The sequence below is a fragment of the Mobula hypostoma genome, chromosome 5 (assembly GCF_963921235.1).
Source record: "Mobula hypostoma chromosome 5, sMobHyp1.1, whole genome shotgun sequence".
In the NCBI taxonomy this organism is placed as follows: domain Eukaryota; kingdom Metazoa; phylum Chordata; class Chondrichthyes; order Myliobatiformes; family Myliobatidae; genus Mobula; species Mobula hypostoma.
In genome coordinates this window covers 31,145,399-31,170,033 of record NC_086101.1, presented here as the reverse complement: position 1 = coordinate 31,170,033, position 24,635 = coordinate 31,145,399, and the positions used below count along the sequence as shown (strand labels likewise).

The 24,635-nt window shown below is 45.4% G+C and overlaps 1 protein-coding gene across 1 annotated transcript; it reads right to left on the bottom strand.

Annotated features, from left to right (window-relative positions):
* Positions 1-8,582: 8,582 nt before the first annotated feature.
* On the bottom strand, positions 8,583-22,730 carry LOC134346721 (butyrophilin subfamily 1 member A1-like). The gene is made up of 8 exons (XM_063048284.1): positions 22,672-22,730; positions 21,422-21,529; positions 17,165-17,281; positions 13,557-13,892; positions 11,400-11,684; positions 9,790-9,828; positions 9,673-9,699; positions 8,583-9,109 (listed from the first exon to the last, which is right to left on the bottom strand). Exons 1-8 carry the CDS (start codon positions 22,703-22,705, stop codon positions 8,583-8,585), a joined length of 1,473 nt encoding a protein of 490 aa, XP_062904354.1. The 5' UTR covers positions 22,706-22,730.
* Positions 22,731-24,635: the final 1,905 nt, after the last annotated feature.

Sequence of the window (24,635 nt, the reverse complement as noted above, 5' to 3'; positions counted from 1 at the left end):
ATAATTCAAAAAAGGCCCCCACAATGTTTGAAAGTCTTGGCTAGATTCAGAGATTGAACCTCGAATCTTCTCTAAATTTAAACATGACATCACATCACGTAACCATTGAGCGTGAATAGGAGGAGCTGCATCTTTCCATTTAAGCAAGAGTGTCCTTCTGGCCATAAGAGACATAAAAGCCAAAATGTGCAAGTCAGATAACTCCAAAATAATATCCTTCCCTCCAACAATACCAAATAAAGCGGTCAAGGCTTAAAGTTTACTTTGAAAAGTATCAAGAAATTTTGAAATACTACTTTCCAATACTTTCCAATATTTTCCAAGACTTGCATGTCCAAAACATATGAATAAGTGAAGCTTTTCCATTATTGCATTTATCACAATACGGAGATGCATCTAAGTAAAGACAAGATAACTTATCCTTGGTCATATGGGCCCTGTGGACCACTTTAAACTGTAGGGGAGAGTGGTGGGCACATAACAATGAAGTGTTAACTAGTTTAAAAAAAATTGATTTCAAGTTTCCTCAGAAATCGAAGTCTGTAAACCTTGTTCCCAAAGATTTTTAATTTTATCTAAAGGAACACTTCTCATTCTCAACAGCATATTATAAATATTAGATATAGATCCATTATAAAAAGTTTTCAAATTAAAAAATTACATCTAGTAGATTCTTATCAGGACTTTTAGGAAATGTACTTATTTGAGACTGTAAAAAATCACTTATTTGTAGGTATTGAAAAAAATGAGTTTTAGGTAAACTATATTTAGTTGACAGTTGTTCAAACAAAAAGAGACTTCCCTCTACTAACAAGTCCTGAAAGTATTTAATACCTAATCTATCCCATTCTTTAAAAGCCACATCAATCAAAGAGGGTTTAAAAAAAAAATTTAGAAAGAATGGGACTTGAAAGAGAAAATCTCAATAAGCCAAAGTGTTTTGGGAATTGTATCCAAATTCTCATAGTGTGTTTAACTACCAGATTATCAGTTAACTTGCTCAGAGACAAAGGAAGTGAGGATCCAAGAGGAGAAATAATAGAAAATTTATTAACAGAGTTAGCTTCTTAAAAAAAACCCACATTGAGCAATCCTCAAGATTAATGTAATATAACCAAAATGTAAGATTTTTATATTAACTGCCCAATAATAAAATCTAAAGTTTGGTAGGGCTAATCCTCCATTCTTTTTATCTTTCTGAAGATGAATTTTATTTAATCTAGAATGCTAATTCTTCCATATAAAGATGACATAATAGAGTCAAGAGAATCAAAGAGAGATTTGGGAATAAAAACAGGCAATGCCTGAGAAAGATATAAGTTTAGGTAATATATTCATTTTAATAGTTAATTTGGCCAATCAGTGATAACAAAAGAGGCAACTAATTTGATAGTCTCCTTTTTACGTGATTCAATATGGTACGAAAATTTTCTTTAAATAGACACTTGTAGTTTTTAGTAATTGTTACACCTAAGTAGGTAAATTGGTTTCTTACAATTTTAAAAGGAAGCTTAGAATTTGTTCGTATCAAATTATTCAAAGGGAAAAGTTCACTTTTATATAAGTTTAATTTATAACCTGAGAACTGGCTAAAACAGAGTAAAGAAAGTGCATGGGGTAACCAAGTCTCAGCATTAGAAATAAACAGCAGCAGATCGTCAGTGTACAGTGAGACTTTGTGAATAGTGTCTCTCCTTAAAATACCGGTGATATCATTAGATTCTCCAAAGGCAATGGCTAAAGGTTCTAAGGCCAGATCAAAAAGCAAAGGGCTCAACAGACAGCCTTGTCTAGAGCCATGTTGAAGGTTAAATGGTTTAGAATTATGAGAATTAGTGATAACCCTGGTGGAAGGAGCTAAATAAAGTAATTTAATCCATTGAATGAAAACGGGTCCAAAATTGAATTTTTCTAAAGTTTTAAATAAATAATTCCATTCAACTCTATCGAAAGCCTTCTAATAACAAACGAATATTGAAGTGAGAATATTGATTTTTGATAAATCCAGTTTGGTTATCGGAAATGACAGATGGTAAAATATTTTCAATCCTATGGGCCAAAACTTTAGATAGGATCTTAGTAGCAACGTTAAGTAAAGAAATTGGTTTATAAGAAGAGCATTCAGTTGGATCCTTATTCTTTTTAAGGATAAGCAAAATGGAAGCCTCATAAAAAGATTGAGGGAGTCTGCCTGACTTGAATGAATCTAAAAAACTGAACATAAATGAGGTATAAGCAGTGAGGAAAAGATCTTGTAAAACTCTCCAGAAAATCCATCTGGACTCGGAGCTTTCCTCAAATGTAATGAGCTCACAGACTCAACAATTTCCTCAAAGGAAATAGGTTGTTCTAACAACTTTCTGTTGTCGGCAGAAATTGTAGGGATGTTTAGTTGGTCTAAAAAGTTGTTCATTACAGTGTTAACCTTAAAGATTCAGAACTATAGAGTTTAGAATAAGGTCTCTAAAAGTATCATTTATTTCTAAATAATCTGTTGTCCTATCACTATTAGCTTTGCATATTTCTTTAATCTCCTGTTTAGCTATAAACGTTTTAATTTGATCAGCCAATAATTTACCTGCTTTATCTCGCTGAATATAAAATTGACTTCAAAAAATCTTTTTCAGATAACAAAGTTAAATTAAATCACCAAAACCTATTTGTTTGAAAAAGACCAGGGAGATTTAAAGGTAGGAGCACAGGAGTGTGATCTGAGATAGCAATCTCTTTATATTCACAGGATCAAACTGATGGAATCATTCGGCTAGCAAAAATTTAAAAAAAAATCAATCCTGGAATATGTATGATGGACATGAGAGAAAAACAAATATTCCTTGTCCACTAAATGGAAAAAAAAACATCAAGCTTCAACAATACCACATTTCATGAAAAAAAAGATTTAATAAACACAGCTGATTTATTTGGTATCATTAGTTTAGAAGATGAATGATCTAAAGCTGGATCTATGCAACAATTAAAGTCTCCACCCATCACCAATGAGAACAGACTTAGATGTGCTAAAAATGAAAAAAATGCTCAAAGAAACCTGGGTCATCTTTATTTGGAGCATCCACATTGGCAAATACCATTAATTTGTTATTCAGTTTCCCTGATACTATAACAAAATGCCCATTAATATCAGAAATTACTTTATGTTGAATAAAGGGAACTTTATTATCTATAAGGATTGAAACCTCTTTGGCTTGAAATGAGGAATGGAAATGAGACCTTCTCCATCAATTAAAAAGGCATGAATTGTCACGCTTACATACATGGGTTTCTTAAAGAAAAACAATTGGTACCCTAATTTTTTTTAATATAGGCAAAAACTTTATTTCTTTTCACGGGGTGATTTAGCCCTTTCATGTTAAAACTAATTGGATTAAAACTGATCCATTTTAAAACTATTTATAAGAAAGGTTAAAGTAGCAATCAGAGAAATGTATGTTAAACCCAAAAAATAAACCTTGAGATATATTGGCTAAGCAACAGAATTGACTAGGTTCCCAAATCAGCTTCAAGAAAAAAGAACTCCCCATCCCTCTCCCTCCTCCCAAAGAAAATCGGTCAAAGAACAACCGCTATCTACCCCCACTGAAAACATCCCCTTAGAAAGCCTGTTGGAACCGCTCCAAAGAATTCAAGGTTATTTGCTGTTTCAACCAAGACTAAATAATATACAGTAAATTAAAAAAAAACAAGTGTAGACAGGTTTATCAAACAGAAAGAGCAATTATTCATACTGAAAAATATTAAACAGTCATTTTTTTAATATATAGTATTTCTGTTTTTGCAAGATTTTTAATCTATTCAATATATGTATACAGTCATTTTCTTGAGTCTAAAAATTCTTCCGCCTTTGTACAAAACCATTTAAATGATCCATCTTCCATTGTGATTCTCAGTTGAGCTGGAACATGAAGAGAAGGCTTAAAATTTTGGCTGTATAGCTCTGCCATAACTTTTTTAAACTTAACACATTCTGCCATAACTTCTGATGAAAAACCTTCAACAATACAAATCTTCTGATCTTGGTAGTCAATCATACCTTTTCCATGGGCATCATGAATCAGACGGTCCTTTATTTGAAATTCATGGAAACATATAATGACTGATCTTGGTTTTGATTTTGAAGTCGATCTTTGAGCATGATCAATCAAAGGCAGAGACTTTATAATATCAGGGAATAATTCCATCAAAAGATTTGCAAAGAATTCTTTAGGAATCTGCCCCCTTCCACTTTCAAATCTCTTACTATCTCTTATTTCAGTTAGTCCTGACGAAGGGTCTCGGACTGAAACGTCGACTGTGCTTCTTCCTATGGATGCCGTCTAGCCTGCCGCATTCTGCTGGCATTTTGTGTGTGTTGCTTGAATTTCCAGCATCTGCAGATTTCCTCATGTTTGCGTAATTTACTTATCTGCAGGTTTCAGGATGTTGGAGGAAGATGGAGCACTCAGGAAACCCATATGGGCACAGAGAGAAGGGACATACTCTGCACTCACATGGTATCTGAGATGGCCATTGAACCTGGATTGCTGGAGCTGGGAGTGGATGGTTTGGGTGGTTTGCCTGCTTCACTGCCCTTCACGTTGCTCACTGCTGATCAGAATTATCTGGCAGACTGACAGTGCTCAACAACGGCCTAAAGTCCTGACTGATGTCAAGGTTTGGGTTACTTGTAGGTAAAATCCAGGTGAGTGGAGATGGTGGACGGGCCAGGGGGCAAACAGAGATTCAATCCTTTCAAGGACATCAGAGCTCAATGCCACTCCCCCACCCCCGCACCCCGGTTCATTTCTAAACACTCCTGTCACCCTGGAACATAGAAAGCACTGGGCATCTCCAGACTCAAGATCTCATACTCTGTACACCTTGATTCTAAAGGGTTGTCCCATTCTAAACTGTATCCAGTTTGAAGTACCTGGTGGATGATGCCAATGCTGGTGATGGCCCACTTACCAGGTGTTAATGGTTTGGAGGTGGAGATTTTTATTGGTTGAGTTGGGTGAGGATGGAAGGGAGAGTTTGTGCTGGGGAAGGAGCTGATGTCCATTTGCTTATTCTTCCAGGAAGTTGGAAAGATTTTGTAGAAATGGCATTAGTGGCATCTGTAGTGCCTTGAGCTGCCTACAGAAGGTAGTCTTGGTGTCGATGCAGTGGACCCCGCTGTCCATCTGAGCAGCTGGCCATTCTCTTGGATGTGTCTGATACTGCCAAACTCAACCAGGGTCAAGGATCATCTTTATCCACCATACACATTTACATGTATTAGGAATTTGTTGTGTTGGTCATGGTGTGACATGCAACAAAAACCAACAATATTTCACAATTATAAAGAATTTTATAAAAAAAATATTGAAGGATGAATATTGAATAAAATGTGCATAAATAAATACAAACATTTGTAAATACCAGCATGTATTCATAATGTAAACAGGTGTGGGGTGATGAGTATTTGCCTTACAGAGGAAGAATATGGTGTCACAGATCCTAGCACACTTTGCTCTTGAAGATGTAAGTGAAAATAAATAGAAAACTACCCTTGGCTCTGCTTTTCAGGACACATTCAGTTTATTTTTATTGAATCGTTGGATACAAACCACTCGAGGAACAGTCTGAGCTGAACAGACATTGAACTTCGTCCTCAGAGCTTCAGTGCCCTGATACTGAAATCTGTCTAACTCTCTGGAACCAGCCAAGTTTTCCCATAAAACCATTGGGGGATGGGATATGGAGGGCATTCAGTCAACAAAAGGCTGGAGGAGTAGGGAGGACCTGCTCACATATTGTAGAGGGAGTTGTAAGCAGGGGTTGAGCAAACTGGTAATGGGGAGCACAATACTGCTTGGTGAACAGTTAATAAGAATCGTAAGCTATCATGATTCAACAGTCCTTCCATGTGAGGCCACACTCATGCAAATCTGTTGAGGTCATCTATTGTATATACTGCTGTTGATATGGTCTCCTCTACATCAGTGAGATATGACAGAAATTTGGGGACTGCTTTGTCGAGCACTTCTTCTCCATCCGATAAAAGCAGAATTTCCCAGTGGCCAAACATTTTCGTTCCCACCTCCATTCCCATATGCCATGTCAGTCCATGGCATCCTCCTTCCCTCTGCTCATCTGCCTATCACCTCATCCTGGTGCCCCACCCTTTCCTTTCTCCCCTGATCTACCCTCCTCTCCCAACAGATTCCTGACTCACCAGCTCTTTGCCTTTCCCACCAACTTGGCTTCACCTCTCATCTTCCAGCTATTCTCCTTCCCTCTCCTCCCACTTTTTATTCTAGTGTCTTTCCTTCCCCTTCCTTTCCAGTCCTGAAGAAGAGTCTTGACCCAAAATGTTGACTGTTTATTCATTTTCATAGATGCTCCCTGACCTGCTGAGCACCTCCAGAACTTTGTGTTGCATAAACTATTATTCTATTATAAAAGAAATGCTAGCCTAGTGGATCAGTTATTTGGCTATTTGAGAAACTGGTAACTAAGAGTATCAGAGTCCACATTTATAGTTTTTCTGGGTTCTGTGCTGGCAGGGAGCCGCACATAAAGCAGGGAGTGCTGGATGGTGTCATACTGGACCAACCGATGCAAAAACAATAGTAACACAAATACACTAACACGCGTAATTCTTTTTTCAAACCTTTATTCTTTACTCATAGCACGCTATGGGGGAAGTTACAGACTGATCTCCCAAAACAGCCAGTCCAGACACTGCCCCCGAATTACAGTTCTCCACAATTTATAACATTGATCAGGTAGCGGGATATCTAACGATTACAAGTTTAGATAATTTTAGAATCATTTCAATCACATGCTAAGGTACAATTAGATGTAAAATAATCATTGGTTAGTTAGTTATAATTATTTTAAGCCAAAGCTAGCCCATCAGTTCCTCGTTCGGACCCTTCCCCTTTTCTCCAGGACATTCTAGCCCTTACACTATACTTCCCATATTTAGCTACCTTGAGATGCTTCTGCAAGATCAGATAGTTCCTTATTTGAGCCTTTGCCTATCTTTAGAGAAAAATGACTAGTACGTCACCGGGTGCTGGGTAAAGTTTCTTTTTGACTGTCCAAAACAGTAAGCTAAGGTGCCCGCAAGGTGATTGATCATTAGTTAATCATTGTTCTCAGTCTATACCATCATTTACCTATCCCTTCACTCCATCAGATGGGCGGGGGAAGAGTGTATTCCTTACGCAGTGAGTCAGTGTGCTCTAGAGAGAGGTGCAGCGTTCTCAGTCACGTCCTGAATGATGCTGGAAATCTGCATCAACAAATGGACAGGCACACACATGGGCAGATGGAGGGAAATGTTACCGTCAGGAAGGAGATACAGAAGCCTGAAGGCGCATACGCGGTGATTCAGGAACAACTTCTTCCCCTCTGCCATCCAATTTGTGAATGAACATTGAACCCATGAAAACTACCTCATGACTTTTTTTGCACTACTTATCTTAACTCAACTATTTAATAGACATATATAGTTAATGTAACTCAGTTTTTGTTGTGCTCTATATTTATTCATCATGTATGTCATTGTACTGCTGCCATAAAGTTAATAAAATTCCATGACATATGCCAGTGATATTAAACCTGGCTCTGATCTGATAATTCGGCATATTTTCCTGGATTAGTAGATGATTTGGAAAAACTCCAACACAATTTTCTGCCTGTTACACATTGGGGCAGCAAACTTCCAGTGAACCTGGTATGTTCGAAGGAAGCGGAAAATATACAAATAATCCAAACCCTGTCTCCAGCTGTAAGGCCACCCACGTCAATCTCAGTCCCGACTCTGGCCATCTTCCTGGACAACCCAATTTGCAGTCTGGACCCCAGCTCACTCTCTGAATGACTAAGCCAGCTGCTCAACCAACAAGGTTTCTGAACAATTGGATACTGGATTGTTGGAGTTCAGTTGTATTCAGTGTGCCAAAGGCTTCTTGGTTTAGTTGATGTGACCTGTGACTTGTCACCTCTTCTGACCAACAGGTCAGGACTGGCTGGGCAGGTTACCCTGAGGTTGTCCAAGCAGTGATGGCTGGGGAGGGTTTTCAAGGTGTTCCCAGCTGACACTGACAACTCTGGTTCTTTCTTGGTTTTCCACTTGGAGGGACTTTGTGCTTGGGCTGGTGATGGAGAGCCTGTGCGCACTGTGGTTATAAACCACTCACTGGGTTTTCCTACACTCTCTCCATCCACTGGCCATTCAGTGATCAGCTTCCCAGTCCTCAGATGCCCTGTGAGCTGCTTCCCTTCCCTGGGGTTGGTGGGGCTCTCAATCCAGCAGCAGTTTCTGGTTCAGGGAGGAGAGTTGCTTATCAACTCCTGGATGTCCTTGTCCTTGTCAGACTGGGTCCAGGTTCTCACAGGAGAAAACAGGGTCCCTCCCACCCTCTCCACTGGTGTGATGTGAAGGGAGGCAGTGATACAGTCACCCCGGAGAGTGTCTGCCTCCTGTTGCCATGTCTCATACTGGATTGGTCACTGGAGTGAGAGTGAGGACCCTCTTTCCCCCCTCCCTCCCTCCACCAACCCTACTTTGAGGGGGCAGCAGTACTGAGCTGCAGTCAGACCCCTCTGTCACTACCAGTGTTGCTATGGGCCTGTGCCGTGGGGGAAGGAGTGCAGAAGATGGGGTGGAGCCTTTTGGTGGAGTCAACTGTCAACGTGCAGAGGTGCAGCTGCCTGCGAGCGTCAAAGAAGGAGAGGTACTCTCGCAGGTGGTTCAGGTACAGGCCCACCACTGTAGGCTCATTGTCCAGCACCAGGGTCCGCCCTGGGGAGCCTGTCACCCCATACACCGTCTTGTTGAGCCGGGACAGGGTCCGTACCCAGGTTGATCCCTCTCCCCAGGCTTTGTCATTGTCCCTCTGTCCCAGCAGGCCCAGGTGCCATTCCTGGCTCCTACCCACCTCCACCTCCCAGTAGGCCCGATCTGAGGAAATAGCACGGGAGGAGAGGGCACAGGGGCTGAGCTGCAGGCTGTAAAGCGGTCCAGAGGCCAGTGCTGGCAGGGAGCCCACCGCCATGCTGGTGAGGTGATTTGAGCGGCCAAAGTGTAGATTGGCTGTGTCCGTGTCCAGACTCTGGGAAACTGAAAGGGAAAAGGAGAAGGAAATGTCAAAGTAACATCATTATAACACGGCGACCAGTGACGGGTAACTCTCTATGGCATGGAATAGTCATTGGTCACTCCTTTTCCCCGAAAACCAATTAAGAGCAAGCTCACCCTCGGCCCATCAGCACTGACCTTGCCCTCAACCAGTAGACCCATCCCTTATTCAGGCCAGCCACTGCTCCCTCACTCTGTGGGGCTGAGCATCATCTAGAGAGTTCCCAGGGCTGATGCAAAGATGCCTTGCATCTAGTGCTGCCATTGGCTACTATATATGTGCCCTCTTTCGATGCAGGTATTCTCATGGGCCAAAGTGAGAAGACATTGGGCCAGAAAACATCACTTAGCCTGACTGTCCCAGTAAGGGGTGTTTCTGTCACATGACGCATGTCTCAGCTCCAGATGTCAAGCGGAGCCATGGAATTGAACAGGGATCTCTCTCTCTCTCCCCCCGCAACTGTTAACCAGCATTCTTGCCTCTGTTCCTTGAGGTCCCAACGTGAGATGGATTAAATTACCACTGCCCCATCCACTTCACTCACCTGAGAAACTTTGGATGTGTTTCCATTCTATGAAACAAGAGGAAACCAGGGTCAATTCTGGCTGATCAAAGAACCAAAACTTTAAGTACTTGCTTATCTTAATGTGAGACGTCTTACCAGTTTCGCCAATGTAGAACTGAGTGTGTGGAAGCAGTTCTGCAAATATCAATAAAACAGTCACAGATTTTCAACTTTGTGCACATCACATTTTGCTCTCATTCCCTACTGTACCAGTCAGTGACTCAGTCCTGCCATAGCTGAATTAGTATTTGTCATCTCATATTAAACATTGGGATGGGAATTATAGCTGCTGTTACAAACCTCTGCCCCAGAAGTCCCTGTTGGGTCAGAGGAAGCTTCACCCTGTGTCTGACCTTTGGAGTGTGCAATGGGACAGTGGAGAACGAGCTTCACTCTGATCATGGGAGTGTGTGATGGGACAGTGGAGAAGAAGCTTCACTCTGATCATGGGAGTGTGTGATGGGACGGTGGAGAAGAAGCTTCACTCTGATCATGGGAGTGTGTGATGGGACGGTGGAGATGGAGCTTCACTCTGATCATGGGAGTGTGTGATGGGACAGTGGAGAAGAAGCTTCACTCTGATCATGGGAGTGTGTGATGGGACGGTGGAGATGGAGCTTCACTCTGATCATGGGAGTGTGTGATGGGACAGTTGAGAAGAAGCTTCACTCTGATCATGGGAGTGTGTGATGGGACGGTGGAGAAGAAGCTTCACTCTGATCATGGGAGTGTGTGATGGGACGGTGGAGATGGAACTTCACTCTGATCGTGGGAGTGTGCGATGGGACAGTGGAGAAGAAGCTTCACTCTGATCGTTGAAGTGTGTGATGGGACGGTGGAGAAGAAGCTTCACTCTGATCATGGGAGTGTGTGATGGGATGGTGGAGAAGAAGCTTCACTCTGATCGTGGAAGTGTGTGATGGGACAGTGGAGATGGAGCTTCACTCTGATCATGGGGGTGTGTGATGGGACGGTGGAGATGGAGCTTCACTCTGATCATGGGAGTGTGTGATGGGACGGTGGAGAAGAAGCTTCACTCTGATCATGGGAGTATGTGATGGGACGGTGGAGAAGAAGCTTCACTCTGATCATGGGAGTGTGTGATGGGACGGTGGAGAAGAAGCTTCACTCTGATCATGGGAGTGTGTGATGGGACGGTGGAGATGGAGCTTCACTCTGATCATGGGAGTGTGTGATGGGACGGTGGAGACAGAGCTTCACTCTGATCATGGGAGTGTGTGATGGGACGGTGGAGACGGAGCTTCACTCTGATCATGGGAGTGTGTGATGGGACGGTGGAGATGGAGCTTCACTCTGATCATGGGAGTGTGCGATGGGACGGTGGAGAAGAAGCTTCACTCTGATCATGGGAGTGTGTGATGGGACGGTTTGGAGTCAGTTTCCCTCTGTGTCTGAACCCAGAAGGGTGTGCTGCGACAGGGTGGAGGGAATTCCTTTTGTCTCTAACTCCAGCAGCAGATCAGACCATGTTGGGAGCTTCATGCCATGTCTGACTCTGGGAATGTGTGATGTGACAGAGTGGAGGGAACTTCTCTCTCTGTCTGTCCTATGCTGTACCTGCCGTGGCTCAATAATTAAACTAGATGCTGGAGTGGGTAATGTTTTCCAATTCTTGTTCTCAATAAGCTGGTCATTTACATTTAAGCACAGTTTGTAAAATACATTTGCAAGTTCAAGTAACTCACCTCTGGTACATGCAGTTGACACCTTCTTGATGTTATTCACCCTGTTGTGGATGATGCAAGTGACAGACGGTGGGACAACCTGGGCTGTCCAGTGCTGGATCTCCAACTTGTACAGGCCTTCCTCTCCTGTTGTCTTGGTTACCTTTGACAGTGGCAACAGGTTCTTCCCCTCACTGTTCTTCCAGATGAGGGCGGGTTCGGGGAACCAGCCTTCTGTCCGGCATGTGTACAGGAAGGAGGTCTCGTTGAACTGCTCTGCAGATAAGGTGGGCTTCGTGCCAAGGGCTGAAATGGAATGGGACCATTGGCTCAGTTTGGAGGAAGATGCACAGACATTACACCCCCTGGACATCCGAAAGCAATGAGGCACTGTCAGAGAGTGGACACTAATCACATCGGAGCGAGGCAGTCAAAACATGCACAAATCCCACAAATGAGAAGTTGATAACTTTTGTTTGAGGGATTATTAATAAAACTGCTGAAGTATCGTCAACATGAATCCCTCAAACAGGCCATTTTAGATCGCAGGTCAATATATCACCCAACTGACCCAACTCTGATACACTGGCACTCCCTCAGGACAGTAAAATTCAGATAATCCACTACACCCCAGTTCCTGCACTCTCCCTCCTGGGCTCTGACTCCTGTGAATTATTGGAGTTCTACTGTACTGAAGGAGCCCTGGTGCCTCTGTATGCTGACAATTGACTCACTTTTTGAGGGAATATCTGTCTATTTGTGGGATCTTACTGTGCACACAAGGACTACCCTCCTGGGTCATTAGTGACCACACTTCAACAGTGCTGCATTTCTTTGGGATGCCCGGATTCTCCCTTTAGAACTAACCCACTTCAATGAGAGATTCATTTCTCTCCTTTGCAACATCTAACACATGAATTAAAACCTTTCCAGGAGTTTTAAGAGATACGATATTCATCAATTCTGAGTATTTCCCACTCCAGCACAAAGTCTTAAGTGTGCAGGATTATTGGAGTTTTACTGGAATGAGGATTTCTGCTCAGGCTCGTATTGAAGGATTCAACCCTTATTCTGAGGGGAGCTCTCCACTCCTTGTTGTCACTGGTCCCTGGAACATACATCCCCCCTCGATCCAATTCATGGCCAGCGCCATCTGGGTTCCCAGTTCAACTGGACCTTTACCTCCACCAAGCAAGAGGGTGCCACCTCAACACAGCTAGTGTCCATGGACACCCAAGATGGAGAACAGCCTCATTACCCCAATCCCAATCTGACAGGGTGCAAACCCTCTCGGTCTTTGCCCTAGAGAAGCCTGGATAGATGGACACCATTTAGGTTAATGTCTCTACACATAATGTATGCAAGATGTTGGTGGGACCACACATGGAGTATTGTGTTCAGTTTTGGCCACCCTGTTATAAGAAAGGCATCACTAAACTGGAAAAAAGTGCAGAGAAGATTTACAAGTGCACTGTCTGAGCTCAAGGGCATGTGTTCTAGAGAGAGGCTGGGAAGGCTGGGACTTCTTTCCTTGGAGTGCAGCAGTCTGAGAGATGACCTTACGGAGATGCGTATAATCATGAGGAATACACACAGTCTTTTCCCCAGAGGAGGGAACAGAGATTCAGAGAGGATCTGAGGGGCAACTTCTTCAAGCAGAGGCTGGAATGTATATGAAATCACTCGTGTTTGATGCAGGTACAGACACATTTAAGTACATTTGGCTAAGCACATCGATAGGAGGTATTTGGAAGGATGTAGGCTAACTATGGGCAAATGGGACTAGCTTGATGCGTACCATGGTTGGGCTGGACAAGATGGGTCAAAGGACCTGGGTCCATGCTGTTTGACCCTAACATTCTATAATGACAGGAAATGTAGGGAAGCAAGATGCTCCAGAGAGTGGCAGAGACAACCAATTCCACTGTGGGTACAGCTTTCCTCATTGTCCGTGTATTATTGGGATTAGCGTGACAGCGTCAGTGTGCATCTAGTAGGCTGAACCACCTCTTCCTATTTCCTGTGATTCAAGGGATACTCCATGCACACTGCAGTGCGATCTGCAGTTGGGATTACTGGATAAGGTGGAGTACTGCCCACTCCGCCAGGATGCCAAGCCTGAGCCTATGATGTGGTGGGATCTCACCCCATCCGAAATGTAACTGACCACCGTCATACCCACAACCTTTAGATGCATTGACACGTAGCTGGAGTGGGTCCCAGAGAAGACGGTGCACTGGTACATCCCTGCGTCGGAGGCCTGGACCCCCTCTAGTCTGATCGACACGTTTCCATCCTCCAGCTGGTCACCAAGGAGGTGTGTCCCGTTCCGGAAGGACTGGCAAGGCCCCCCCTGATCGTCGCAGGCCAGGACCACAGCTCGAGTCCTCAGGTTCCTCCACTCGACCCCCAGCCCCCTGTCCTGGAGGCGGAATGTGACCGAGCAGTTCAATACAGCGCTTTCACCCACCAGGGCCACGATGGGATGGTCCAGCCCCTTCAACAGAAACAACTCTAGGATGAAAGAAGAGAGCGTGAGAGGGGGGCCATCCACTAAATTCAAATTCCCAAGGGCCCGGGAGGCCAAGCAATGTTGCCAGTGCAGAATACAAACCCACCCAGCAAGGAGTCAATAGTCAGTCTATCACACAAACTGGCCTCCTCTGCATGGACCCTATCTCAGCACAGCAGCTAGCTATTCCAGACGTTGCCTCCTCTCCCCTCGTCCACTAGACAGAAGACACAAAGCCTGAAAGTACATTTTCACCAGACTTAGGGACAGCTTCTACACCATCGATCAGTCCTCTGGAATGGTAAGGTGGACTTGTCCTTGCACCTTATTGTCTGTCTGTACTGTACTCTCTTTATAACTGTAGCACTCTATTCTGCACTCTGTTTCCTTTTTACTACCTTGATGCTCTTTTCTATGGGATGATCTGTCTGGATGGCAAGCAAAAACCTTCCACTCTATCTTGCTGTATGGAGTCGTAGAACACTACATCACAAGAAGAGGCCCTTTCGCCCATCTGGGCCATACCAAACTAATCCCATCGTCCTGCCCCAAGACCAGAGCCCACCCATTCATGTACTTAACAAAATATTCTCTTAAATATTGAATGTGAACCCACCCTCTGAGCGAAGAAGATCCCCCTCAGGTTCCTCTTAGATATTTCACCTTTCACCCTTATCATATGACCTCTAGTTCTAGTCTCGCCCAATCTCAGTGGAATCCCTCATAGCATGTAACAATAAAAAACAAATTACAAAGTCTGTTTCTCTTTGTGACGTTTGAGCAGTGAACAGTTCTGGACCAAACCCCTGCCGCTGTTTATTGGTATTGGAATTAGAATTAGTTTATTGTTGTCTCTTGCACTGAAGTACAGTGATAAGCTTGTCTTGCGTAGCTTCATACAGATTAGCTCATTGCACATGGTATTGAGGTAAAACAAGGGAAGACAATAACAACACAGAGTAAAGAGTAATGGCTGCTGTGAAAGTACAGAGCAGGGAAAGAATACAGCCTTCTACATCTACCCCATCATCACCCTCAGCAAAACTACTGGTTGTATCCAGGTATGAAACTCCACCCACCAATGACCAATGGCAGTGTCCCACAGAGGGGCAGATGCAGTGAGGACAATGGGGGAGTGCTCAACATTCCTCCCTCCTGAGTTACCCTGCAGGACCAATCACTGAACCACCAACCTTTCCAGTATGTTTCAGGGTCACTGATCACTTTAACCGTGAGATATTTCTCTGGTACAGTACTAGTTCTGGGAATGGTAGCTCCAGCCATTCGTCCATAATACTACCAGGGCAGAATTAGGCCACTTGGCCCAACAAGTTTGCTCCGCACCTCTGCCTTTATCTGATGCCGCTATCTGATCCATGCGGTGGAAGGTGAAGCCCTTGTGCTGGATGCTGGGGGTGAGCCATGACTCTGTGGAGCAGCGTACGCAGCAGTCTCTGATGTCCCTCCGGTACTGCAATCTTTCTTGGAGATCTTCAGTTTTAATTTTCAGAGACTGTGCATTAGCCAGGAGGATGGTAAGAAGGGAAGTGGGGTCTTAAGGCCCTGTGTTTCAGTTTTACCTGCAGTCCACTCCAGCAGACTCGCTTTCTCAAATTCCCCACATACCATAGTAGGTCCTATAAACTTTCTGCTACTACATTAGCATGCTGGGTATTCTGCAGTGGCAGTGACTCAAGAGTTTGGATCCACATCGCATGTTCTGGGATTGCCTTACACTGTCTGAGATATATTACTCAAAGTCACAGAGGGCAAGTGATGTTAACTGTAATGATCCATGATTTTACTGGTCATAACCTCAAGCTCAGAAGTTGGAGAGTGCGCAGATACACCCGAACGAATTTGTGCAGACAGTGGAGGCTAAGTCAACATCACTGCCTGTCATGGCGAGTTTCTGGGCACCACAAACTCTCATTGTCTCCATCCCCACCTCCCATCCCACAATTTTAAACCAGCACATCCACCCTGGGGTTAGGACGTAGAACATTACCAGAAAGGGCCCTTCAGCCCAAAATGTCTGTGCTGACCATTATGCCAACCCAATTAATCCCACCTGCCTGCAAGTGGTCCATATCCACCCATTTCCTGCTAGTTCTTAATCCTGTCTAAATGTCTCTTAAACATTGCTATCGTTCCACTTCCACCTCCTCTCCTGGCAGTGCGTTCCTGTACCTACTGCTCTTTGTGTAAACAAATTGCCTCATTAATCTCTTTCAAACTTTCCGCCTTTTGCCTTAAACTTCTGCCCTTTAGAATTTGCCCCTTCAACCACAGAAACCATAGAAAAACTACAGCACAGAAACAGGCCTTTTGGCCCTTCTCGGCTGTGCCAAACTATTTTCTGCCTAGTCCCACTGACCTGCACCTGGACCATATCCCTCCATACACCTCCCATCCATGTATCTGTCCAATTTATTCTTAAATGTTAAAAAAGAACCCACATTTACCACCTCATCTGGCAGCTCATTCCATACTCCCACCACTCTCTGTGTGAAGAAGCCCCCCCCCAATGTTCTCTTTAACCTTTTCCCCCCTCACCCTTAACCCATGTCCTCTGGTTTTTTTCTCCCCTTGCCTCAGTGGAAAAAGCCTGCTTGCATTCACTCTATTTATACCCATCATAATTTTATATACCTCTATCAAATCTCCCCTCATTCTTCTACGCTCCAGGGAATAAAGTCCTAACCTTTCTCTGTAACTGAGTTTCTCAAGTCCTGGCAACATCCTTGTAAATCCTGGGACAACGATTCTGGCTGTCTACCCTATCCATATCTCATTATGGTTAAAATGATTTTCAGGTCACCACTCCACAGCAGAAACAATCCTAATTTGTCCAACCTCTCCTCACAGCTCATGCTCTCTAATCCAGGCAGCATCCTGGTGAACCTCTTCTGCAGCCTCCCTAAAGCCTGCACACCCATGCTGTAATGGAGAGACCAGAACAGCATACAACACTCTAAGTGTGGCCTGGAGCTGTATCATGACTTCCCAGCTGTTATGTTGAAGACCGCGAATGATGAAAGTTAAGGAAAACATTCCTGGGCCAAGGTCCCACGCTGTTGAAGGGGGGGGGGGCTGCCCAACTTCAGTGATGTTCAGTGAATTGGAGGATCACAGAGAGTTCAGGGAGCTGATGGGCCGGAGGAGGTTAGAGTGTGCAGGAAGGATAGGAATGAAGTGAGTTACAAACCAGAGTGGGGGATCTCAAACCCACCGGAGTTTGGTGTTTATTCTGTTATCTTGCACTAAACTTTACCTAGGTTTGCCGTGTTCCAGTAGGAGATGAGCATTGCTCCTGAAAGTATCGCCACCTGCAGTAATATCTCCACGACCAGATTACTCCTCCACACAGAGACCGACCTGTCAGAACTTCCTGTTGAGGCACAGAAATTGATAAACGGGTTTATTATTGTCATATCCACAGAGCTACAATGAGAAACAATGGAAACAAGTGCTACACATGCCCTTACACTTCCTCCCTCACCACCATTCAGGGCCCCAGACAGTCCTTCCAGGTGAGGCGACACTTCACCTGTGAGTCGGCTGGGGTGATATACTGCGTCCGGTGCTCCAGGTGTGGCCTTCTATATATTGGTGAGACCCATCGCAGATTGGAAGACCGCTTCGCTGAACACCTATGCTCTGTCCACCAGAGAAAGCAGGATCTCCCAGTGGCCACACATTTTAATTCTATGTCCCATTCTCATTCCGATATGTCAATCCACGGCCTCCTCTACTGTCGAGATGAAGCCACACTCAGGTTGGAGGAACAACACCTTATATACCGTCTGGGTAGTCTCCAATCTGATGGCATGAACACTGATTTCTCAAACTTCCGTTAATGCCCCTCCTCCCCTTCTTACCCCAACTCTTATTTATTTATTTATGTATGTATGTATTTATTCATTTATTTATCTCTCTCTCTCTTTCTTCTCTCTTTCCCTCTCACAATAACTCCTTGCCTGCTGTCTATCTTCCTCTGGTGCTCCCCTCCCCCTTTCTTTCTTCCAAGGCCTTCTGTCCCAAGATCCTCCCCTGTCTCCAGCCTTGTATCCCTTTTGCCAATCAACTTCCTAGCTCTTGGCTTCATCTCTCCCCCTCCTGTCTTCTCCTATCATTTTGGGTCTCTCCCCTCCCCCTCTCACTTTCAAATCTCTTACTATCTCTTTTTTCTGTTAGTCCTGATGAAGGGTCTTGACCCGCAATGTTGACTGTGTTTCTTCCTATAGATGCTGCCTGGCCTGCTGCGTTCCACCAGCATTTTGTGTGCGTTGCATGAAAAACTTTGTTTTGCTTGCCATCCCTACAGATGAATACATTACTACAGTGCATGGAGTAACATGTACATAGGAACACAATATCTGAATGCGGAGAAAGTGCAGTGCAGGCAGGGAGGAAGCTGGAACACCTGGGGAAACCCACTCAGTCACAGGTAGAACATGTAAACTCCACACACAGACAGCGCTGGAGCTCAGGAGACAAGAGAAATGGGAAATGTTGGAATCTGCAACAACGCTAGAAGAACTCCACTTGTCAGGAAACATCTGTGGAGGCTAAATGTTGAAAGTTGATTGTCTGAGTCAAGACCAGGCATCAGGACTGAGAGGGGACATGACAGCCAGAGGAGATGTGAGGGAGGAATAGAAATTGGTGGGTGATAGCGGGACTTACTGCCCACTGGTATGAAGAATGAATTTCCCAGTTATCTCATAACCCACAACTCGCCACCATGCTCTCCCCACACTCATTTGTCCACCTGATTTTCTTCTCCCTTTCTTCAGTCCTCCCATCCTTTCATTACCTGGTTCCAACTTCCATCTGCTTTCCTCCTCTCATCTGGTTCCACCTCTTGCCCAGCAGCTTCTGCTCCATCCCCTCTCCCCACCTGATTCCGTCTACCCACACTCCACATGGCTGGTCCCAAGCCCGGTTATGAAGGGAGGAAGGTTGGGCGTTGGGCTGGCAACCCCTGTAAAAAACCCAGTGCTACAGAGAGGCCAGCAGAAGCTCCACAGACCACAACCCTGGGAGAAGGAGTATGAGGGTGGCTGCACACAGGGAGAACTTGAAAGACGGGCTCAGGACTGAGGACTCTGGTAAGCTGCTGCCAGGAGCCGATGCTCCAATAGAGATGATGGGCTTGAGAAGAAGACCCCCTCCTCCCCACCTGGATCTGTCAAATGCTCCTCTATACTCTATATACTGGCAATCTTCCCCAACCCCTCTCAGTCCTGACACAGGGTCTTGATCTAAAACCTTTACCTACTGTATATCTTCTGCCTCCAGGGATGCTTCCTGACTTGCTGAGTTCTTCTTGCATTGTGGTCTCTTACACCCTTGGCTGGGATCAAACCAGATCTAGGGAATGTCACTACTAGCTGTTCCACTGGGAGGTAAAGCCACAGGGTATCTGAACTGGAAATTCAATCCAGCAAAGCACAATTCTACCCCCACTGCTGATGCCTAGTGAGCACCAATGTTGCCATAAAATTCCTGGTTCAAAGACCTAGGAAAGGGAGCCCACAGTCCCATCCTGGGATCTCACCTGAACACGATGGCAGCCCTTGACATGTCTTTGGCTCCCAATGGCATCTGGGAAATTAGGATGGATAATACAATATACTGCCTCACCAGTATCACCGAGACCCTAGAACTATTTCTAAGGATGTTCTTTCCTGATCTTTGCCAGATTACTGGTCTCTTCCTGTGCTGTGTCTGTCTGAGACTCTATAAGAAGTGTGTCATTCACAGAAAAGTGGCACATTAAACGGACGTTAATTCTATAGAAACGAGCAGATAAACCACAGATACTTTTTTCTGATCTGAGTGAAGGAAGCGCTGTAGAAACTGGTCCGAGGGAGCCACCCAGTGGCAAAAGCCTTCAATTACATCGGCTGCATTTTACAGCCATTGGAACACTTCCAAACTATCCTTATAGGGACAAGGAGCCAATTTGTGCGCAGAGGAAGGACCCGCAAACGTAAATGAAGAACAATCGTATGGTGGGTTTGGGTGTTGGCTGGGACTGAAACTTGCTGGGTGGAGACCGAGTGTCTGAGGGAAGGGTTTGGTATTGGAACTGGTTTAGTATTGTGGCATGGTCTGAGATTCAGTGAAAAACTTGTCTTACATACTGTTCACACAGATCAATTCGTTACACAGTGCATCGAGGTAGAATAAGAGAAAACAGCATTGCAGAAGAAAGCGAAAAATCAGCAGAAAGTGTGGTGCGGGTAAACGATAAGTCGCAAGATCATAATGAGGTTGATTGTGAGGTTGGGTCCTTTTAAGGTCCGCTGTGCTCATTCTATTGGTTAGGCGGATGTGTTATCTGTTTGTCAGCTTCTCCTAGAGCATAGCATACCTTCCCCACTCTACCCCAACCTCCAGCTTGGTTCATGAGCTCAGGACTTGACCCCCAGTCTCTACCCCTGAGGTGTGTCAATCCACCAAGCCACTGTTAACCCTTGGCCTCAGTCGGAGCTGTCCTTGGTGAGTAGACGGGTGGGATTAGTGGGCACGCCTGCACTTCGCTAACGCCCGGTGTCTGAGCTGTCAGACATCAGCACCGGCAGAGGCTGCTGACTCCAGAGAAAGCCTGCCACAGCGTCGGCAGCTTCTGAGGTCCCGGGAGGGGTGGGTAAGGTTTTTTTGTTAAAGTTAAAGTCTGTAATTACTTTAAAAACAGATTTGGGTGTTTAGTTGCAACATTAGCATCTCACTCTCTGTTACCACAGCTATGACTCAGGGATGAAGTCTCTGTAAACATCTGAACAGAGAGCCTAAGTGTCTGTAAACACACGCGTCTTTTAAACCATCAATGGGACATAAAGAAGACGTAGCACACAATCAGTCTAATTCTGCTGGTGATTAGATGAGTTACTTTGTTCAATATATTGTAGAATCATGCAGCACAGGATGATGCAACTTGCCCCTGAGAACTCGAATGGCTCCCTATTAAAGCTAACCAACCACACCCCATAGTCTTATAATTTCTCTCAGTGCCCTTTTTTGACACTGGCCTGCTGAGTTCCTCCAGCATTTTGTGTATGTTCTTAATCTCCTCTGCTCCGCGGAATACAGACCTAACCTTTCTAATTTCCCCTCAAACGGGATTGGTGTAGACATGCTAAAGGAACAGCACAGACATTGCGGCCGGTATGGCCTCTTCCTGTGCTGTATCTGTCTGAGACTCTATAAGAAGTGTATCATTCACAGAAAAGTGGCCCATTAGCGGATGCTATTCAAACGAGCAGGGTTTTATCCAAAAAAAATTAAGATACAGTACTCTTTTCTGATCTGAGCGACTGAAGGAAGCTCTGGAGATAATGGTCCGAGGGAGCCACCCAGTGGCTATAGCCTTCAATTACATCCGAACCACTGGCGGCCCTCTGCGGGGAAGCGCATCTTCCAACGAAGATACATTTTACGTCCCCTGGCCTTCCTAATCACTGGTGAAATTCTCATAATTTTCCTTCCCACCTAAGTCTTCTATCACTTCTTTGATACTTACTTTTCCGAAAATATATCCAGGACGTTACGCTGACCGCGATTACAGTCACTGTCAAGGCTTCCCATACTCGAGGCGACCAGCTCTGGGCACCGTGGGGAATTAACCGCCCTGTAAAACACCAACACAGTCTGGGTCGGAGCTCCTTGAGGTTAGAAGAAGGAGCGCTGGCCTTATTCAAGCATATGAGATCCTAACGGGTAGATGCTGGGTGTTTCCACCACTGGTAGAGTCACAAACGAGGGGAAATGGATACAAGATAAGGGTCCGGTCATTTAAAACCGAGGTGTACAGAACGAGGGTGGAACTAATCCCTGGAATTTTCTGCCCTTGAGGGTGATGGAGTTCAGATCTTGAGGTAGTTTTAAGTTGGAGATGGATTAATATTTGAAAAATTGAGAAATCGAGGGTTATGGGGAGCTGGCGGAGAACAGGAGTTGAGCGCGTGATCATGTGCAATGGTGGGGTTGGAGTGGATTTGAGAGGCCGAGTGGCTTGATCCTGTTCCCAGTTTCTTGTCTTGTGTTCTGTTTTTATTCTTGCTGGCATTTTGGCACAAGGAGTGATTGGTAAATCGGCAAAATTGCTTATTATTGTTATGTGGACCGAAGTACAGTGAGAACTTCGGTTTTGCGATGCTGGCCCCTGGTCCTCAGCCTTCATTTAAGCCCCCCTTCTCCCCATGCACAAGCATAGCTTGTGGCGTCTCATCCCTTTGGAGACGGACACCCTGGTGCGTCGTGTACCGTGACCGTTGGCTGTTCACCCTGCTCCCGCAGCGAGGCCCGCGCCCGCTCCGAGATATCCTCAGCTCCGGCATCAGCGAGGAAATAGGTGATGCGGAGTCTGGTGCGTCGGAGCAGGAAGCCTTTCTGTGCTACGCCGCGTGGAAAGGCGGCCTCAGGTTAAACCCAGAACTCATCCCCACTGTATCACCGTATCCCGGCACATGTGACAATAGTAAACCAAATCCAACTCCAAAACATGTAATATAAATAAATCCAAACACTAAAATTCCAATTCCGGGGATCTGATCAGCTGGGACTGGGGTTCTTATCGACACGTTCACCCTGCGGACCGTAGCTGAATCACAGCAGCTCTGGAAGGACGAGGAGCTGAAGGTGGCCGGTTCCTTCTGCATGACGGTCCCGGCACTGAGGAACTGCGAAAGGTCCGACCGGTGACTGCACTGCTGCTTCGGGCGAGGTTGGCGGACTGACAGCCGGGTTTGAGGAACGCGAACGGGAACTCACCGGTCGGCTGAATCGGCAGACCCACCGCGTTCATCCCGGGGCGCTGCGGGGACCGGCTCCAGCCCAGGCAGCATTTATGAAAGAGTAGAGTCGACTGTTCGGGCCGAGAAGTCTATTCGGTGAGGTCAGCGTAAGAAGGTGGGAGGAGGGGAGGAGGTAGTACAAGGTGGCAGGTGACAGGTGAAACGGGGAGGGGTGAAGTAAAGAGCTGGGAGGTTGATTGGTGAAAGAGATAAAAGGCTGGAGAAGGGGGAATCTGATGGGAGACGATAGAAGACCATGGAAGAAAGGGAAGGAGGGAGATCACCAGAGGGAGGCGGTGGGCAGGTAAGGAGATAAGGTGAGAGGGAATCAGGAATGCGGGATGGTGAAGGAGAAGGTGGGGGGGGGGCAATTTCCGGAAGTTCAATAAATCGATGTTCATGGCATCAGGTTGGATGCTACCAGTATCTCTCTCTCTCTCTCTCTCTCTCTCTCTCTCTCTCTCTCTCTCTCTCTCTCTCTCTCTCTCTCTCTCTCTCTCTATCTATCTTCTCTCTCTCTCTCTCTCTCTCTCTCTCTCTCTCTCTCTCTCTCTCTCTCTCTCTCTCCCTCTCCCTCTCCCTCTCCCTCTCCCTCTCCCTCTCCCTCTCCCTCTCCCTCTCCCTCTCCCTCTCTCTCTCTCTCTCTCTCTCTCTCTCTCTCTCTCTCTCTCTCTCTCTCTCTCTCTCTCTCTCTCTCTCTCTCTCTCTCTCTCTCTCTCTCTCTCTCTCTCTCTCTCTCTCTCTCTCTCTCTCTCCCCCTCTCACCACACACTCACACACTCCAGCTCTCGGTGCTTTACTCCTGTGCAATTGAGCTTTACGCCACTCTCCAGTGGGAATACTGTAAAATAATAATTCCAAGGAGCTGCAAAACACAAAATACTGGAAACACACGGCGGGTCGGGCAGCGTCTTTGGTGCGTTGAACGTCTCAGTTCTGATCATCTTTGACGTGAGATATTAATTGTTTCTCTAAAAATACTGCTCGACCCGCTCTTTACCCCCATCACTTTGTGTCCGTGTTTAGGGAGTGTTAATAGTTTATACAAAACGCCTGATGCACACAGTTATATTCCGGTCTGTAACTCCCCCCCCGCCCCACCTGATGAAAGCTTCAATACCCTTCCTACTTCTGCCCTTACTAGTCCGTATATCTTATACATTGTGCGTGTGTGTGTGTGTGTGTTCTACATAGTGTGTGCTCATGAGGTTCATGTGGAGATTCTGTGTGCCCGTGTGCTGTAAAGCATATGCATATTCACTGGACCATGGTACTTATGTCGGCTGCGTTGTTTGCTTGGGAAGAACTTATGAAGTAAATTGCAGAGCACTTTCCCTAGACCCTGAAGCAGGGCTGCCAATGGTATGGGATAGTCCTATATATTCCAAGAATTGACAAATAAACTGCTGGCCTTTGCAGGGTCCAACATCCCGAAGAAAAAAGGTCATAGTGGCAACAACGTTTCTTCTTTGTGTACTGTTCATAGTGATGTGGGATGAAGACAGATGGTTAGGCTGCCCATTGGGGAGTCTCTGGTTGGGTAATGGAAAGCTTGCTGACCTTTCCATTGGTCAGCGCGTGGACTTTCTGGACCAATGGTGAGAGCTGGAGGCGGAACTGTCTGAGGAAGGGAAGGGGTGGGTATTCTGGACTCAGAATTTGAAGACACAAGAGCCAACGGTTGGGCAAATGACATCTGCAGGGTGGTTGTGTATTGTTACGGACTCTTTCACTCTTATTGAAACTGGAAGGTGAAATAGGCTACTGTGCCTCACTGTCCAAACCCACTGCATGGATTCACTCAATTCTGTCTTTGTGATTGTAGGCCGCTCTGAATGAGATCTGGGACACACTGAAGGCCATTGCCAGTGCCCAGATTAAACAGAAGCAGAACATGGCTGAGTTGGAGGTGAGTTCAATGGACATCCCCTCCATGGTCAC

Excerpts from the sequence above, each read along its gene's own strand:
- LOC134346721 (XM_063048284.1), bottom strand. The coding sequence starts at position 22,705 with ATGAACGCGGTGGGTCTGCCGATTCAGCCGACCG. Across the intron at positions 17,282-21,421 it reads CTGGATATATTTTCGGAAAA|GAAGTTCTGACAGGTCGGTC; the intron begins GTAAGTATCAAA and ends GTGCCTCAACAG. Across the intron at positions 9,829-11,399 it reads GTCAACTGCATGTACCAGAG|AACTGCTTCCACACACTCAG; the intron begins GTGAGTTACTTG and ends TGATATTTGCAG.